The following is a 21,310-nucleotide window of genomic DNA, read 5'->3' as shown; positions in this document are numbered from 1 at the left end:
AACTTTGAAAAAAATAATTTGATTAAACCCACTTGTTCATACTGAAACTTTTGCCAACATACTGTTGAAAGAACAACTTGAAGGTACTGAGGAACCTTGATTGTATTCAAAGACAAAATACCACGTGATAATCAGAGCAAATGAAAAAAGCGCAGTCATTTTGACTTCCGTCTCCAGTTACGGGTTAAAATCAAGAAAAAAGAAAAAAAAACGGACCTGTAAATGTGACTATTTTAACATTCCAAAGCGGCAATATATATATATATATATATATATATATATATATATATATATATATATATATATATATATATATATATATATATATATATATATATATATATATATATATATATATATATATATATATATATATATATATATATATATATTACTGCATTAAAATCTTAAATGAGTTTCCTGCATTTTTTCAGTTTTGTTTTCCATAAACCCCCTTTCCAAAAAGGTTTATTAGATATTAAAATGAAATATTCTAAAATTGTAATGAGCCAGAATCTGATCTTCGGTTCATATTTAATTATTTTACTGGTTTTTTTATTGACAAATTCTATAATTTTATTAAAAATTTTAAGCTTTCTTACAAAATTGAATATATTTCTAAAACTTTTAGAGTAATCATTTAGCTCATAACACTACAAAATATATTAATTATGTAAAAATAATTGAAATATATTCATTAGAATTTTCTTAAGAATGTTTGATATCAGTTAAAATGTTCACTAGAATTTTCTTAAGGATGTTTGATATGAGTTCAAATATTCAATAAAATTTTGTTAAAATTTGCTTATAATTTCAAAGTTAAAAGTAATTTAACTAAAAATTTCAATGGAATTCTCAGTCTTATTCCCTATTGTAATTGCATGGATAATTTTTATTAAAATTTTATAAATTTCTGAAAAAGTGCTCCAAACCTTAAGTTAGGATAAGGCATAAACTTTAAGTTAGGATAATCAGTATCTATTAGGATTTTTATCCTTCATTTAATCTTTTTTTAGCTTTGATATTTTCCTTTTACTTTAATACTGATTACACATACTCTGAATTATGACTTCATCAGTTAATGTTCCAATACCTCAATTTCTTAATTGAGAAAAAATCGAATTATAATAATCTTCTCAATTTACTTGGCCCAATTAAAGAAATATGGCACATCTATAAAAATTATTATTTAAAACCTATTGTAGTCGTACTTTAATTAAAATTTTATACCTTTATCGATATTTTAAAAAAGTCTAATATTCATTTGTCATAAAATTTTTGATAATTTTTACGAGGTTCTCAAAAGCTTTTCATCTTTCAATTCATAAAACATACAAAATAATTCCCTTTATACTCGATCAATTCATTTTGAATAAAAGACTGATTTTGATTTCATATTAAATTAAAAACTAACTGCAAAAAAATCTTAGTTTTATGATAAAGTAGGAACTTCTCAAAGCAAGCCTTTTGCCTCTCAAAGAATCATTGGAATTTCTGTATCACTCCTTCGCGCGTATTGATAAATTCATCTCGTCGCCGTCGTTTATTTCCTTTGACATTCTGAATGCTCCGTTATTCATTACTAATGTAAATCTCGTCGCAATTCCACCCTTTGAAAGGATTTTTGAATCTCGAATGTTTTCCATTTCTCCTTTAGTGCGGAAAGTCCTTTAATATTTATTTCCATTTTTGTAAAATATGATCCTAGAACTGACAATGTTCCTTTTTTTGCGACCTACACTATATTTAATGTATAATGTAAAAATTCAATTTGCAGTGTCGGAGAAGAATTTTTATAATCAATCCTTAGCATTCGTGTAAGGATTTTTCAGTTAGTATTCAAAATGACGATTCTATCAAAAAAAAAAAAAAAAGCTCAGGAGCTGATCAAAGAAATGAAAAGTTTTAAGAATAATAAAGCTCTAAAAATATGACACAAATGGCTTTCATTCCATTTACTTGTCGAAATGAGAAAATATTTTTGTTCTAACAATATTTCATATCCTTAACATTTTCTTTCATCAATTTCAATCCATTATAAGAGCAAAATCATTCTCTGCAATTTTTATACTAAATACATCTAGGTATAATTGAATTCTGATAAAAATCTTTTTTTTCTTGCATAAACATTTTTTCTAATAGATTAAAATGTCTTACACCAAGCGTCAAAAATGTATGAATATAATTTTTTTGAGATTCAATCGTTTTCCTAATATAAAAAAAGTGATATTGAAAATCTCAGAGAAGTAATATTATAAAGCATATTTCTTAGAGATCATTCGATCACACTCTTCTTTCTTTCACTCATAAGTTAGATTAAATTCAATTTTAATATTAAATTATGTATATTGCTTCACTTTAGAACGAAATTATAATCTTTTAAGTCAACATAAGTGCATACTTCTAGAAACATCGATGAATTTGAATATGGTAAAATGAATTTTAGAACCAATTAGAAACTATTTTATTTAAAGTGTCATATATATAATGCAAAAATAAAATTATTCTTAATATAACAAATTATTGAGAAATATAGTCATTCTATAAAAATCTTAGTGAGATAAATTGAATTTTGGTCATAATCAAAATAAAGCAATTTTAATTTTATTGTACTCAAAGTATAAGAAGCATGTATATGATACAAAATAATATTTTATAATAATTATTTACTTCAATATAATTATCGCGGATTGTTAAATAAATCCGCTTTCACAAAATAATTAAATACATTAATCATTTGAATATACCTAAGCTTCCGATAAAATTGTCCGCAGAGAATGTCTTCAATGGTCTCACGAAATAAAAAATCGAATGAGTTTTGCTGGTCAGTTTGATCAATTAAAATAATTATATAAATCCAAATAATTAAACGATGATGAAACCAACAAATAATGTATTCTTATTCTTTGATCATACGTGGAATAAACAAAGTGGCGCTATGTTTTTCTCTACTAATAGTAAAGTTGTATGTGTGCGTGTGTGTACGTGCGTGCGTGTTTATGTTCACCCTTTAGAAGATAGACGAACCGTGTGTTTCAACTGTTTCATAGTGATATGATGTTATGATACAGGTCTCCGTTAGACATGTACTTCATAAATCGAACATATGAAAGACATTTAAAATAACACGGCTTAAATATCTAGAAATTTAAAGAGTAATAGGCATGAAGCTATATATTTCAGATAAATTATTATATCTAAATAATCAAAAAAAATATTATATATATATATATATATATATATATATATATATATATATATATATATATATATATATATATATATATATATATATATATATATATATATATATATATATATATATATATATATATATATATATATGTATATATATATATATATGTGTGTGTGTGTGTGTGTGTAAGCAAATATCCCCAGTGACTAGTTATCAATAAATTTCATATTCAGGTTTTAATGAATTTTGGTTTTTCAGTCGTCCTTGATTCCAAAAGTATCATTACGTCTTAATCATATTCATGCCTAATTATATATCCGAAACTGAAAAAAGAACAACTCGAACAATGAAATCTGATAAATGGTCTACGTACCAAAACTATAGATTTCTATCAAATTTCTATCAAATTCATCGATTTGGAAAGTGTTTTTTGGTCCGTACCGATATCGGCTAAGATAACTAAAAAAAGAAGAAGAAATTAAAAGAATGAAATTTAGCGTACAACTTACTTATTATAATTGGTTGAATATTTTAAATTGTTTATATCTTGAATAAAGTCTTGAAGTCCTGAACCATTTAAGCACTTATTAATTTTTATAATCACTGGCAAGTGAAGCCATGAATTCTAAAGTGAAGTGACTTAAATAAATGAAATTTGGCCGTGCGGTCTTGTTATTAAAGACCTCTAACCAATTTTGATTCCAACTGAGAGGAAGTAAGGATTCTAAAATCCGGTTTCGGTTTTCTTCTCTAAGACATGTTGTAGAAAGGCGGAATCTGCCATTTCACCTGCGATGTGGCATGACGGAAAGATATTTTCTGTTCAATAATGACAACGCTTTATAATCGTTTGCAAATAATTGCCAATTTCAGTTCTAATTTCAGTGGTCTGAGTGAGAGAGGCTTACTTCAGATGAAGATTTTTTTGCTAAATATGACTGCAATAGCTTCATAACTTTGTTACTGATGGCAAGGCTCTTGTTACAAATACGAAACCTGTGAAACCATGACTTTATTTTAGTTTATTTTATCAAGACGTATGTAGCAACTGTTTTAGAAAAAAATGCTAATTAAAACGTGAAACTTCAATTACAAAATAGTATTTGCCGTTAATCTAGGAAATCATCACAATTTTGAATTATCTAAATAAAATTTTACAATGGGAGCACAAAATTGAAAAATGAAATATGGGACTCAATGATAATAGGGTGAGATTTAAATGTATATCCCATAAGACGTTTGTAAGCTTTCTTTATTCTCGATATTTTTGAAAATATCCTTTTGTAACATCTTATTCATCGTATTAAATAATTTATATAATGATAAACTTAACTAGTATTTTTTTACTCTGAAATAATTAAAGTACTCTATAAGAAAATATAGAAGAATTATATAGAGTTATCTTTCATGTTATATGTAAAATAAGGTGTTGTTACATGCAACACAGCACTTTTATTAGATCCGTATTAACTGCTTTTGTAGCAACAGGATAGTATTATTTATTACATGCTATATTTATTTAATCTGTATTATAGTTTATAAAGTTCTATTACGTATTCATTTTTTAACAGAATTTTCAAAATTTCAACAAACAAAAAATTAGTAATTGTTTAATCTAGTAGAAATGAAACATGATATTAAAGAAGTTTAAAATTAAATATTGAATTAATATTTTATCAAGATTTTAATGATAACAATAATGATAAATTGAAACTTGATTGAACTTCAATAACTAACTTACAGAAACTTTTAATGAGCATCAAGAAACCTTCTTCAGTGATAAATATCAAATCCAAATGTAGCACAAAAAAAATTTAGTTACCCTGTTATGAAGACAAATTGATTTTTTTTCAGAAAATAAAAATTTGAAAGAAATTTGGACAAAGATTAATCTCGTAATTTGAAAAATTAATTACCTTAAAAATACGTTAAATATATTGTAATTAAAAGTTTTCAAGCCAATAAATTAAATTTGTAACTTTTATATTTTTCAAAATTTTTACTCTTATTATTGATTGTGACATGAATAATAAATTCATATTTTGAGCAATGTTATTCAGTACATTTGAAACAAGATTAACGAATATTAGTAAAATAGCATGGAAACATCTGATACTCCAAGATATTCTAGACATTTTGTAATATTCTTTTTCAGATTAAATTGCATTTGCAATGCTTTTTTTAACATGTGAAATCCGTTTTGTGACTGAAGCACCACTTACTTCTTTATTAAGAGAGGACGAAAATTTGAAACGCTTCAAGTCTTTCGCCATGTGTTTTGTGTTTACGCTAACTAATTTCATTCTCATCTACTTAGTGAAGTAACTAGCTATGTGAAGAAAATAAATACAAGCATTTTACAGCTCGTAGAAATACTCTAGGTTCTAACCTGAATAAGTTTGGTTTAATTATATAAACGTTTCGTTTGGAAGCAGTGCAAAAGCTATTTTATGATGGTTGTCATAATTTTCAGCACCATTCAACTTTTCAACCTGAATAAAATGAAATAACAAATAAAATTAATTAGGATTATTAAAAAAAAGGTTTAAATCAACAAAAGGTTTTATCGTGGCATTTAAAAAAAATTCATATTTTTACATCCATTTTGAATATGAACATTGAATCAATGCATAATTATCAATGAGATTAGCCGAAACGAGTCCGGGAAAAAATATTCAGGAATCGGACAAAGTACATTATGTTCTTAATGTATTTAACGTTTTTAATGAACTTCATGTACTTTGTTCTTCTGCGAAAGGAGAAGTTTGGAGGAATGTTTTAACACCACATTTATTCCTAAATATGTATGAAGGCTTAAATGCAATAAATGGGTTAGACGAGGGGGTTTTACAACTTTTCTCTATTTTTTTATTGCATTTGTTTCTAAAACCTTTTACAGAAAATTATTTGAAAATCTATAATCATTTTATTGACTTGAGTTAAATAGTTTATTGATATTAAGTTTCACACTTCCATTTTACCCTTTTTCGGAGACGTAATTTCTTAACGATATTTCCGAAAAACATATTTCGTCAAGAAATCCTTAGATGTTATGTAATAAGGCTAATACTATCCACCTTTGGCGTTCAGATGTTCGCTCACTATCTATATATTTAAAATAACTGGCAAAAGCAAAGAAACACTACTCCTGTGACTAATATGACATCAACTTCACTACTTTTTATAGCATATTAAGCCAATGCCACCAATAGTCATCTAAATTCCTTAATAAGCCATAGGTGACTTTCTCACAACCATTCCAAGAGAAAAAGCAAATACTTCTTCACTGCTCATTCTCCTGAAGTCCTCGACAAATTTTACCAGTCACAACCACTAAATTTCGCCAATTTTATCAATTTTTGTTATGTATAAAAGTTCATGACTCCTTTATATAACATCAAGGGTCATACATCCTCATCCAATCCATTTTTGAGAGAAAAAATTAATTAAATACATAAAAGCTGCAAATTAAAAAATTGACATGCCCCACATGGTTTATTTCGCCAATTAATAACACCACATGACAAACATAACGAATAAATCCCAATATTCTGTCATTGTTATGTAGTCATAATAAAAAGTAATACGATATTTCTATAAAATAAATTTCATTAAAATTTGTTAATATGACTATATCCATGTCATTACTATAATTGCCGAAAACCACTAGTATAAATAAATTATACTAATTTATATATATATATATATATATATATATATATATATATATATATATATATATATATATATATATATATATATATATATATATATATATATATATATATATATATATATATATATATATATATAACCAATCTAAAGTAAAAAAAAGTTAAAGTTTAAATGAAAATATCATTCCTAAAAATAACTGGCTTGAGTTATGTAATTTTAATATTACTGAAAATTACGTGTTTAATGGTATTAATTTTTATAAACAAGTCAAGGGCATTCCAATGGGGACAGCTTTCTCAAGTGCTTTAGCTAATATTTTCCTGCATTACTATGAGAAAAAAATAATTAAATATAATTTAATAAACGGGTGGAGATATATTGATGACCTACTTTTGATTAACTTCGACAATACTAATATTATTACTAATTGCTATCCAAAAGATTTAATTCTAAAAGATACAAATATAAATCAACTTGAGGCTACCTTTCTAGATTTAAAAATCGAAATTGCTAATGATAAAACAATAGTTGGTATATACGATAAAAGGGATGATTTCAACTTTAAAATAACAAAACTATGTAACTACCATTCCAATCTAAACTCTAAAATTTTCAAAAATCTTATTTTCTCACAAGTTAACAGGATCAAAAGGGTTTGCAATAATAAAAATTCTTATATTGAAGCATCAAATATCCTCCTTAAAAATTTAATTAAAAATGATTTTCCTAGAAATTACTGTAATGTCAATTTTTTAATTAAACAAGGTATGGTTTGGGATTAATCTTTTGGCTTAAATAAAAATAGAAATTTACTTGCATATTGGATCACTCAATAGATGGCGCTGGGTGCCTACCTCTGTTTACATAATTTACCGTTAACTTTCAAAAACAGGAAATCACAATCGATTGTTTAAAGTTTCGTTCACTGTTGGATGGTATGTCTTGGCCTTTTCGTTTTTAATTTTAATTTTAATTTTAATGCTGTTTTTGTTTTTTATTGTTATTGTTTTTATTGTATTTTTACTTTGTGGTTTTTTTCTAATTTGTTATTTTATATTTCCTTTCTGTTAAAATGGTATATCTCTTGAGCATAATTTCGGGGGATTTTCGGGTCACGAGGAATCATTATTAGACTTAATGTCTGTATGTCCTCACAGAAAAAATCCCTTTATTTGAATCCCTGCCTGAGGGTGACCCTTGAAAAAGTCTTCAGGCCGGATTCTTTTTTAATATTTTTTAATAATTTTTTTTGGTTTAATATTTATTTGGTTTTTGTTTTTCCTATTAACTTGATTCTAATACTTTTGTATATATATATATATATATATATATATATATATATATATATATATATATATATATATATAATACAACTTTGACGAACTCTATCTTATCACAATAAAATACAGTTACATAAATACATGTTGGGTTGCACATTAATGACATGACAGAATATACTGCTGGATTAGCTATTCAATGTAGCCAAACTATCAAGTTGAGGATGAAAATTCGTAAAATATTTTCAGCTATTTAGAATGGAAGTTATGTCAAGATTTTAGTGTGTAATATCTATTGAATTATAAAGGAAGGAGGCAGACTATAAGTCATAAAGTGCCCAAAGGTCATAAGATACAAAAAGTTTCGAAATTCGATACAGTGATTGTGGCTGGAATTCTGTTGAAATTTTCTTATTCAAAGGATATAATATGAAGTAGTATGTTACCGATTTCTCCTCAAAATGATGGATGGTGGAAGGCAAACAACATTTGCCAACATGCATAGAAAGATGAACTTTTCAAATAAAATAAATAATTTTGTAATCGGTTCGTTGGTGAGCTGACGAACATTGTCGCAAGGTTTCCACAAAGAGAAGGTACAGTGGGAATAGTGGTTTTTCAGTGTCTCTTGAAACTGGTGAGTGATGAAAAGTAAAAGACCTTGATGAACTTTTCAGAGATCCTGAGCTTCCATACGAAACATAACATTTTGACCCCTCCACAGAAAATGTATAGGGGTCATATTTTTCTTTCAATTTTTAACGAAAATGGAGATAAGAGGGAGACAGATAATCATCAAAGATGCGTATAGATATCATGAGGTTTCAAATGAAAAAAAAAAAAAAAAAAACTAGTGAGATTGGACCCTTGATTTGTATTGGAACAACTTGTCCATTTGTTTTTCTCGTTATTTTAAATATGTTGATGAAAAACCCACCATCAACTTGTAACTCTTAAGATTTTACATAACATAATGTCAGTGATAATAACGAGAACTGTGACAGTTCACCTAATTGTCTTCACCAGTCCTGGTACATACTCTCCGATAGGAGGTGAGCCTTGGTAACAAATATGGAGCCAACAAATTCATATCACCATGCACGCAGGAGACAAAAGTATCCACCTACTTACCCGGTGACTTCTTATCCATATATTCGTGATATGTGAAGTTATATAATAAAGATTGCTGGTCTTATTAATTTTTTGTGATTAAGTGATTGGTAAGTAAGGCAAATATATATATATATATATATATATATGATTGTACTAATAATAAACTAGTGTTTTCTTTTAAATCAAACCTTTTCTTTACAATGTTTAAAATATAAATCTTTTGCAAAGGTAAAAAATAATACACTTTATAAAAGACGTTTAACTAGAAGAAAAAAATGTTATCTGAAAATAAGTTACCTTTAAGCATAAATTAAGATTTAGGGACTGTATATATCTGATTGAATATGAAAATAATTCCGTTATAAGTTGTATATTTTGTTTTTAGTAACTATATTAAGAATTAGAAATAAGATTTCAGGAATACTAATCATATATTAAGTTACTAAATATGCATAAACTTCATATCCAGGGTTACAAAGGATAAGTCACAAGTTAATTAAATTTCCAGGCAATTCTTTTATTATTATCCTCAGTAATTACTAAGCTGCTCTCAAAATACATGAAGAACTTTCATCATAATCCAGTCAGTCTCATTCCCCTCTAGGATATTCTTAAGTTATTTCCATGCTAATTACTATTGTGCTCATGATATTAAAATTCCCTGCCTAAGTTCGCGATTACTCTGTAGCGGAGAATATTGCAAGTATATTATGCCCAGAAAGGTTTCCACTAAAACCTCATTGAGAAAAACCGAGATTACTCTTAATATATTCCAATTACAGGTCATTAAAACCATCCCAGGCAGTATAAAAGACATAAAAAGGACTTTAAGGCAAAAAAAGCTGAATTTTAATCTAACCCTGGATGAAAGAACTAACAGTCGTAATTTTCCCGTCAGTTACATCAAAAAAAAAAAAAAAAAAAAAAAAAAAACCTATGCGAGATTAGAATCTTGGCAAGGACAAAAAATGTTGTTCGCAGTTATAGGACAGAGATATTTTAATTGGCTGCATAGGGGAGGGATTAAGTTTATCCGGATTACGGTCGACGAAAAATGGGAAAGTGTATGAAAAGCGAAATATTATGTGTTTTTTTAAAGAGGTACAAAATATTTTAATTAAAATCAAAGCACAGATTTCTTAGAAATGAAAATAGATATATTAATAGTTTTTCCAATTTGTTACTTCCCCGAAATCTGTTCAAAATATTAATATATTCTAAAAAGAAAGAGTATCTGAATAAAAGAATGCTTATTTGAAGTTAAATTTAGTATATAATCTCTTGAAAGCAACGGTCCATTTTTTTTAAATATCTTTACAAGTTTTGAGAAATAATCAATTTGAGACGGTTGAATTAAAATCTTTTACAATGTTTTACTTCCAATTATTTTTTATACTAGTGATCAATAATTGATATATGGATGATTAAATGCACGTCAAACATTGACCTTGTTGCAAAATAAATTAATTTACCATTCGTAAATTTGCGAATATCTATGACATGTAACATCATAAATGCCTTATCTCTCTATAATACGGATATTTTTGTTTAGTATTATTTCTGTTTTATTTATCATTCTCTGTTTATTATCTGTTTCTCTGTTTCTGTTTATAATAATTTATGTTTCATTATTCATCTATCTCAGATTTTAAATTGTAAATATCATTAGTAAAACTATGTTGTGGAACTGAGTTTAAGATATCTAAAATTCATAAAAACTTGATAAAGTCATTTCTTATCCACAAAAACTATAATAAGCGAATAAAAGAATTTAGGGAAGCAATCACTAATATCAACAATTGCGTGTTGTATGCGCACGTAATTGACGCAAATGCAATGCGAAAGAGCATGCTAAATTCCCAGTTTCCGAAGCCGGCATTACACATTCGCGTGTCGCATCCATGACTAATTTGTATTCACCTCGGAAGTCAGTTTCACTCATCCATTTAAACGATTCTCTAAAGTATTGAAGATTTCTCTGACGAGGGGGGATCGTCCATCCAGTGGACTTTGGGCGCGAAACCTTGGCGATCATTACGACTGTCTGGCGCTTGAGAATTACATCGACTAACTTCTTGCCTGCAGGCATAAACACCCTCAACTTTGGTAGAGGCAAACGCTGAAGCAGCAGTTATCATTAAGTATACCCCTACTTGGATTGAATAGCATTTTCACCAGGGTTTCCATCATCTGTATCCTACGACAACCCCAGCTGGTGGCAACAGGCTCATCAGTGATTCTCGGCGATGAGGGGTAGAGGGAAGCAGCGAAATCCTCCCTCAGTATTATAGGGGGGAGGACCAGCAATAATGGGTATCTAAGTGCCCACTATATTCAACGACCATGCCCAAATTTGTCACTTAGCGATCTTTTCCATCGTATCCCATTAGCATAATAAATAGGGAACGTTGTGCAGGGTGAATCTATTTAAAATACTTCTACTCAATCATCTGGTGCATGGGTTAAGGTTAGTTGTTTCTGCCCTTTTTTTCCGATCTCATATTGATTTCATATTCTTGAAGAAGTTTTATGAGAAATAAGCTCAGCTTGTAGGTGGGAAGATTCGAGTATTGATCTATTTTTAATGTCTCCAGCAGACATTTTTTTTTTTTTTGCTCTGTTTTCTCATTAGCTTGAAAATGGCAATGCATTTTTTTCCCTCTATGGCAGTAAACGAATCGTTAAAAAAAAACTTTCTAAGTTAACTCATTATAAATCATGTGAAGGAAATTGATTAAATGCAGCCCTTAGAGTTTTTGCTCTAATTATCTAAAAACAAATACTATTTTATTCCTAATTTCACTAAATTATGATACTCAAATAAGTTCCTAAAAGTCTTATTATTTATAATATATAAATCAAGATACTGTGCTTGACAAAAATTTAATAATAAGAGCAGATAAATTTAATTTTGAAAGTAATACCATACTTATAGTAGATCATGTTTGAGAAACACTTCTATATTTTAAACTATTTAAAAAATAAAATAGTTTCAATTTATCAAATTCTAAGTTATCATTGTTAGGAACGAATTAGTGAAGGGTATTCTAAAATTAACGGAATATATGAATTTGCCACCATTCGTGGCAAATTCATAGAGTGCGTATTCATTCATATAGTGTTCATTCATGCATTGAATAGTGTTGGAAACCCAGTTAAATAAACCATATGGCAGTTGATACTATAGGGTTAGTAAAAATGGTGCGCTACACGATTGAATAATGTGTTTCCATTGCTGTACAATATTTCAAAAATAATGAAAGTCATGGCCACAGTTCGAAAATTTGAGGATTGGTCCCATAGAGTATGTGTTTTAACACCATTGGATTTCTTTGTATGACACTTTTTGAAGTCAAAATATGCTAACAAGCCCACGAGCACGCGTGAAATGATGGAGGAATTTCAACGCTTTATCAACGAATGGTTTGCATAAATGTGGCTGAATTTCGCTGATGGTACGGAAAATTTCGACAAAGGAGTGCGTATGTGCCATCAAATCGTTGAAGGCCATTTGTTCTATGGGTTATTCCATCCATAACCCTCTGCTGTGTACTTTAGATTCAATAAAAAATTAACAATTTAAAGACTTTTTAAAAACTTAATTCAAATTTTGCATTAACACGTCGTTTAATCAAGAAATGCTTCATATTTATTAATTCTAAACTATCAGCTGTCAAATGCTTTTTAATAGAGTTTCCAGCACTTTACTGCACGGAAGGTGGCAAATTCAGACTTTGCGTTTATTTTGGCCTTATTTGCAAGAATTTTTGTTCAATCCATTCATCAGCAAAAAAAAAAAAAAAAAAAAAAAACCTTGCATTTTCTTACCGACAGAAAATAAATTTAATGAAAATTACTGATTAATAGTAAAACCGAATTCCATAAAATAAATTATCTATAATGCATTTATTGATAATCAAAATATTCTCTTGGAATATCAATGCTAATTTATTCTGAAATTCGCTTATTAACAGTAAAGTTATAAAATGTCTTAATAAATGTTTAAATAAAATTTTAACCATTTTACGTTTTAAAAAATGCACTCTGCGTCAAAAGAATGATATCAAAAGCCCGATGTTAATCTTGATTGATAATATATTCTAGTATAGATGATAATAGCAAAACAAACTGTGTTAAACCTTTGCAAAAATATAAACTGAGAATCAAACAAAATAATTCATTTTATATTTTAACCATAATTTTTCTATAAAATACTTTTGGTTAATTGAATTATGCGTATACTTTTACAGATCAGGGCCCTTATTGAAGCTCGATAAAATTATAAACAAATTTCAAAAGATATTTTCCGAGCATGATAAAAGATTGGAAAGGGATTATCAGAAATCATGCAGCCACATTCCCTAATTTGAAAGTAAACCATTAAATACCAAATAAATTTCCGAGTTGTGTGGGCGATATAATGCTATGAACAATTAATCGTTTAGTGGTGAATGAAATTTTAGGAAAAAGCGTCGTAATGCAGCGCAGTGCCTTCCGGCTGTTCTGTTAAACATCCCCTGACGGTGAAGAATCTTAACGGTTCATTTATTCCATTAAAAATGTCGTCAGAACCTTTACGCCCAATGAGAATTTGCTGGCGGTATTTGTTTTAGCTGAAGGCGTTAAACTTTTGGAGAGTTTAAAGATTTCTTAACTGCGGACTCTGCACAAACACAAGCGCGACTGTTTTTCTTAACTTCTAAGAGAAAATAAAATGTTTACTTAGTTAAAATGTTTATCTTCTTTTCCGATGGCTGTAAGATACTTGTCACTGAAGACAGTTATTGGCAATAATTAGAGCTTTGTGCAATTGGTAACAATAATGGAGCAATACCAAACTGCCCCTACAAAAATTGACAATATCAGAATTTTTGCAAAAGAAATGTTATTAACAATGAATATTCTCAATATATAAATGCATAAAACTGAAATTATTTATCTAACCAAATATTTTATAATAATTTCTGAGAATATTTCGAGATTTAAATTACATGTGAAGTGCTTTTGCTTTTCTGATATTGGCAAAATAAAAGGATAATATTCATTTAAAATTTTTATAAAAGATTAAAATTAATTATTAAATTGCTGAAAAAAGTCGCAATAGTCGCAACTTTATAAATGACTTTAATTTAATGAAGATAAATAATTTTAAGCTCATAAATGCCATTTTTACATTTCAAATTAAATTATTACACAAAATAAATTATTACTTCTATATCTGATGGGCAAGAAAAGTATTTCAACAATTATTATCTTCAATTACTATTTATTTTAAATCATAGAAATTCTAATGCACGTGAAAACGCCATATCTTTTTAGTCAAATATTATTAATGCGGAAATTGCTATGAAGCAGACACGATGGATTTTTTAAAAGGGTTCGAACAAATATAAATAAAAGAGAAATAAAGAATTATTATTCGTGTGCCAGTTCTTTGGTGCATGTAACATTCCATTTTTTTTAACAGATATAACTTTTTTTTTTTTTTTAGTTTGAATATTTTTTGTTTGGAAGTTAGGCAAAGTAGGAGCAAGCATTGTCGCCATTAATTTGTATGAAAATAATGTTCAGTAAATCCATGTTTTGTATAAAACTATATACTACTGGAATCAATATTTTTTTGTTAAGGAATTTTAAAAGTTATCAACTAGTTTAATAATAAGAGTGCGTTTGAATTAACTTCCAGTTTAATGCTATCTTTATTAAATTGATAGCATGATTTAAATCGATAATAAATTTTGGAAGCTCAGATATTCGATAATGATTATACGAAATTAAAATCTATATAATTATTGATATTTCTCCCTACCATTTATTTTAATCCAACTTGGATTCTTAACATATTTTTATAGTTTTAAATTACAACGAAATTATTTTATAACGAAATCCACAAAGAGAAGGTACAGTGGGAATAGTGGTTTTTCAGTGTCTCTTGAAATTGGTGAGTGATGAAAAGTAAAAGACCTTGATGAACTTTTCAGAGATCCTGAGCTTCCAATTCTGAAGAAAAAATGTTTGCTTCTTAGGTATCTATGTTCTAACAAAAAATTGTTTTTATAGAAAGTGGTTTATTGTGTTTATGTGAGTTAAACACAATGGACAGAAATTTAATAATTTATAAAGCAGAGTCCTTATTATAAAATCGGACAAAATGGAAATAGTTTTTGATTAGGTTATGAGAATCATTTTTGATAGTCTTTCAAGTCAGATTTTATCATGTGAGAATATGATGTTGTTTCGGTTAGGGAGTTTTGAAGCTCGAAATCTCGTAGGCAATGAATAATGCATAAATTGCAATTCTCATCAGCATCTTTTAATCGCATATATTTTTATACCTACTTTTACCAGTATTGTATTATTATTATGTATCCTTCTTTGAAAGCAGATGTTTTTTTAAAAGGTTGTCCTGCCTTTACCAGTATTGCTTTATTATTACGCATTCTTCTTTGATAGCAGGTGCGTTTTTAAAAAAGTTTATGTAGAACTATGACATCATAGCTGTTATTTCATCTCAAAATAGGTTGAGCTCCAAAACTTTGTTTGTCAGCTAGAAAAATTGAAAATGAAAGTATAAAAAAATTATATATATATATATATATATATATATATATATATATATATATATATATATATATATATATATATATTATTATAATTATATATATATTATTATAATTATATATATATTATTATAATTATTATATATTATTATAATTATATTAATTATAATGTTCCCACATGATAATTTGAAATTTGCGATTGCAGATTTCATTAAAATTTTTTTTTTTACCTTTGTCTTAATTCTTTTAATTTCCGTTTTCTTCATTTTTTTCCTCCGATATTTATCATCCGAGTGAACTATGTAATACTTCCTCATAGCTTTTATTCGTAGGACATTTCTTTTTTGCGTGCTTTAACAAAGTAAAAATAGAAAAAAAAGCATAATAATAATATCAATTTAAGTATAGAAATAAATTTATAAAACTCTACAGCACGATAATTTTTCATTTATTTCTTTTAATAGCAAGAAGTTAGATTGTAAGTTAAAAACGTAACTTTTATTAGAAGTTATAAGATAACTGTTATTTTTCTTCATATGTTTACATAGCGAAGATCCAAACTCTTCTCTCGCCATATCGTTTTTGTTCGTATAAGAAATTCATCGCTTTTTCAAAGTAATATATGAGGTACTTTCTTCTTGAAGGTAATTCACGTAAATAACTCTATTTAATTATGATAGTTAAACTAATTTATGAAAATGTCTTATTTATTTCACTCTCTGTTAGTTATTTTATGTTGTTGGATTATTCTACTAAACAATTCCTTGGGGTGCTCACAGGCGAATTAAGTTATGACCTAGAATATGAATGAAATCGGAGGATGACACTTATTGATTATATCATTTGGCTATACACCTAACTAGCATTATTCAAATAATATGACTTAAGGATAATTTGACAATCAAAGTATCGCTGTTGTAATATTGGCTGTTGAAATTCAATATAAACAAAAATGTGGTCTATTTTCTCTTAAATCTCCTCCAGATGGTAATGTCATGTTATGAAATATATGTGAGTAGGTGAATCTTATCTCTAATATGACTTGGATTTATCTCTTAGGTTAATCTTTAGACACAGGTGCTTCAGTAACTCTATAGTAACACCTTTATTAGCATTTTACTTATAATGTTGGTGATGTTCTATTTCCCCTAGGTGGAAATGGAACAATCGAAATTTTAACAGGTGGCCTGATTCATATGCACACCTGATACATATGGGATTGGAATTATCACTAGCACTAGTCAAGATATGGAGCATTGATGTTTTCTCCTTCTTTTAAAGTCGTGTTTTGCTATGCATAATATTCTTTCTATCCATACATGAAATACAATAGTGATTCACAACAAATAACCGATGCAAAGAATTTCACGTATTTTGTAAAATTTCATGGCTTGTTCAAACATTCGCTTGAAGGAGTGCAATCCCATAACTGAAAAAGGCTTTATCATAAAGCCAATTTACTATTTTCACATATGAAACTCAATATTTGTCAAACATTTCGAAATATTATGCATCGTAGTCAGATTATTTAAAAGTCAAGAAAAATTTGGAATTACAAAGAATTTAATTCTAAAAAGTTTGTTCTCTTTGATAGCTTTCACTACCTATTTGAAATTAGTTATGTTATGAATTTGAATGAAGGTGAGAAAGGAAAAAAAAATATTTAAACTAAAATTTTTCTTCAAAATTAAATATCATTACACATATTTGTGACATGAGTGCGAAAATTTTGTGAGAAAGTTAAGTAATTTTGTCACCTCTATCACTATGTATACGCTTATGTTTCAGTGTGTCCTATTATGTACCTGAATATATATTGTATTGAAGTCATCATGACTATCATTGATACAGTTTAGTGCTGTCATACTAAACTGTACTAATTTGTCTTAGTAACTAGAAATTTTAAGGACAAATCTATATGACAATGTGTTTGACAAATTCATTACATAAATATAAATTAAATAAAAAAATGTTTTCTTAGTAAATCGGTGTTTTAATATCTCATATGGTATCTTTGAGATTAAATGTGAGAAGTTTTTAAATTTTTTTACATTTTCAGTTTAAATGTATTCAACTTTGAAGTTCTTTATATATATTTTTAATGCCTTTTTGGCGAAATATCATTTTTCGTGTGTGTTCGTTTTTGCACATGATCTCTTTAAGAGGAGGGTTTTAGGAGTTGTACTCATTTCCTAATTTAAAAAGGTAGTTAAAGTACATTTCATAATTCAGTTAACAAATAAAAATTGCTATTGTTCTTTATTTTTTATTAGGATGGGTGTTTTTTTTTGTAGTTAAGAATTAATTACAAAATTTTAATTTAAACATCTGGTTGAATTGATGAGTTTAAAATTATATGATTTTCATTGCATATATTTAAAATATTGATATTTTTTAATCATAGATGCAATACACATAAAAGTGTAATATTTTCATAAAACTCACTATTTAGTGTTTATTTAATTTCTATTGATTTTTTCCTACGATTTTTGATTAACTCGTAAAACATAGCTGGATAATTAAAAACCTTTTGAACAGTTTTCAGTATAAAAAAATTCTTCGAAATTATCTAAAAGAAAGAACTCAAAACCGTTAAGTTACATTCGAATTTGACAGCTTCAGAACGTTTAAGATTGGGATTTATCTCTTTTAAATTTATTATGTTATCAAATAATAAAATTATGATTGCATAATTCTTTCCGACTTTATTCTTCGGTGGTTACATAATTGATGTTCTAATAATGGATTTTTAATGAATTTTCACAGTGTTTGGAGAGAGTCCACCAGAGCCAGCACCTCCAGCCGTTCCCCCTAGGAGTATGAATGCCATGCATCCTATGGAAGCATTGGGTCGTCGGGCTCGATTAGGATACTTGGAAAGTGAATGTGAATCTGAGCCTCCCTATCTCCCAACAATGCTAACATCCACACTTAATGCTTACGCATCCCAAGGTAAGAGTTTGGGTTCAATCTCTGATTATTTAAACATCCAGAAATATTAAAACTAAAACAAAAATTATGTATCAGTGCTTTAGTTTAGTTATATTAACGTCCTGTTTCAAAGCAACACTAGGGCTATTTTCGGAAGGACATCGTACTTTTAAAACACCGTCAGATGCATCCTGGCTTCCACCTCTCCAAGCTTCCACACCACGCCAGTGAGAAGACATTTGGCCCCCGGCTTTGATTTAGCGCACACCAGACCCCCTTACACGACAGTCTTCGGTTGAATCGGGCCTCGAAGCCTGCAATCCTCGGGTACCGATGCCAGAACCTTACCACCGGGTCACCGAGGTCCCGGTAGTAGTGCTTTAGATATAATTAAAATGAGATATTTGAAGTGAAGAAATTTGAATTACGTATTTTGTATTTAATTTTAGACCATGGGTTATTAACCCTTTCCCAGTTCTATCCTGCCCAGGAGAATTTCTGTTTTTTCGCCGCATTAGAACAAACAAAAATTAAAACTAAAATAAGTAAAAAAGCGTTTTTAACCTTTAAAAGTTTTAAAATGTATAAAAATGCTTAGAACCTGTAAAACGCAGAAGTTTTACCTGAACGTGCTAGATGCGTTACGGACGATGAAGAGGATAAACTTTTGCTATTTGCGACTTCATTTCAGTCTGGAAAACTTTAAGTGAATTAGCTAAATTGAAGACAAAAATTTATAATAATTAAAAGGAATTCCAGGATTTTTGCTGGACGTATTGGGTGCTATTTTTATCTCTATTCATTTCAGTCGAAATGCATTCACATGAATTTATCCGTCTAACATTCCATTCATTAACTAAATGCACCATATTATGATAATTACTTACTCCTATTGTATCGAAACAGTGACTCATAAGCAATTCAGCATGTCTAAGGAGTTTAGGATAGAATTTCTCATTGTTAATTTCCTTTCTCCGAAACAAACGTTGATATTCATCAACGCCGAGCAATTCCAAATTCATCCAAGCGACTTAATCAAGCGTATTCGAGCCGTACCATTGTTAACGCCAAGCGTACCGCATTAAACATTCCAAAGGAGCCCTCAACCCCCGTTATCTTCTTGAAGTGAAATTCGAAACCCCGCGTCCAACTGGAATTGCCCATTCTACTCTTTCCCCACATCTCACGCAAAGTAATCTGCCCGTATAATGCCATCAAATGCCTCGTTTATTGCGTAACGGCCAACTTATTTCGGAACAGGGTCAGGAAGCTTTTAACAGCAGGTCCTCTTCAAACGACTGAAAGGTTTAGGTAACAGTTCGAATAATTATCATTATTAGTGCTGACAGAGTCTAAAAGTGAATCATTATAATCTATTTCCTCTGCCATCCATGTCGGGGATAATACCCAGTAGCGAGGTGATGGCTGGGCACCTGAGACTAAATACTGTCGAATAAATGCTTAATGCTAGGTAGAGGATCGAATTAAGGAAACTTGATTGAGGTTTCGAGTAAGCAGTTTTGAGCAAAGTATACATCAGCAATCGGATTAAAGTGATACTTTTGAGGGTATTGCTAATGGGTAAGATAGCGTGACAGGCCATTATTATATATTTATTGTAACATTAAAACATTACGGTTTTAGCCAAGTAATATAACGGAAAAAGAAAAAGAAAAAAAAAAACGTAATTTTTTTTCTTCTTTTTTACTTTCTCATATAGAAATTATAGAAAAGTATGTATCATCAAAAAATCCGAACTCGAGATTTTGACGAAACTTCACGCTTTAGACCTTTCTGACTTCGAAAAATACATTTTTGAAAATTGTCTGTCGATCCATCTGTCTGTCTTTCTATTACTCTGTGACAAAGATAAGTCATCACCGCTTTGAGCTCAATGGGTGAAATATAGCGTAAGGTCATTACATCCAATTAGTAGATTCTGTCTGGCTGCTCAAATGTAAGTTAAAACGATGACTACAAAACTAAGAGAGCAAGATAGATAAAATTTGGTTCACAGATATAACATCTATATTGTAATTGTCTATCTAATTTTAGCCAAATCCAGGAAGATGCTGAAAATCTGTTGGTATTTTCGTTCAAACACGTGTAAACGCTGTCATTCTAAAACACAATGACTTGAAATTATCAAATTTGATATATGATTTTTTGACTGTAGTAGCGATTGTAGCTTTGTGACTATATTTTGATTCCAATCGGTTGGGAAAATTCGTGTCTAAAACACAGATTCATCTTTATTAAAAAGTATGTTAGAAAGTTTTGGAGAGACCACTCAAGCTGTTTAATTATCAGATAGGTTTTATTTATCCACACATTTTAATGTAAAATGACGATAATAGATAGATTTTATCAATCCGCATTTCGCAATGTAATAATACAATGAATTTTATTCCTTCACTTTCCTCACTTTTTCGCATCTCCAAGAGATATTTTACTAATGCTGAATCAATTTACATTCTAAATTAAAAATATTTCATTCTTTGAAGCTTTAAAAATGTCAGACGCTCATTGCATGCAGTCTTTCTATAATTGGATAGCAC

At 28.6% G+C, this 21,310-nt stretch overlaps 1 protein-coding gene across 2 annotated transcripts in view; it reads left to right on the top strand.

The window, feature by feature from the left end:
• The window catches only part of LOC129963242 (teneurin-m-like), a 638,728-nt gene that overhangs the window by 342,908 nt on the left and 274,510 nt on the right, over nt 1-21,310 (top strand). For both annotated transcript variants that reach the window (XM_056077466.1, XM_056077465.1), the window contains exon 6: nt 18,588-18,773. In XM_056077466.1, coding sequence (XP_055933441.1) covers nt 18,588-18,773 — 186 coding nt within the window. The remainder of the gene's footprint in view (nt 1-18,587; nt 18,774-21,310) is intronic.

This window comes from Argiope bruennichi, chromosome 3, assembly GCF_947563725.1.
Source record: "Argiope bruennichi chromosome 3, qqArgBrue1.1, whole genome shotgun sequence".
NCBI lineage: Eukaryota > Metazoa > Arthropoda > Arachnida > Araneae > Araneidae > Argiope > Argiope bruennichi.
This window is presented reverse-complemented; position numbering and strand designations above follow the sequence as displayed.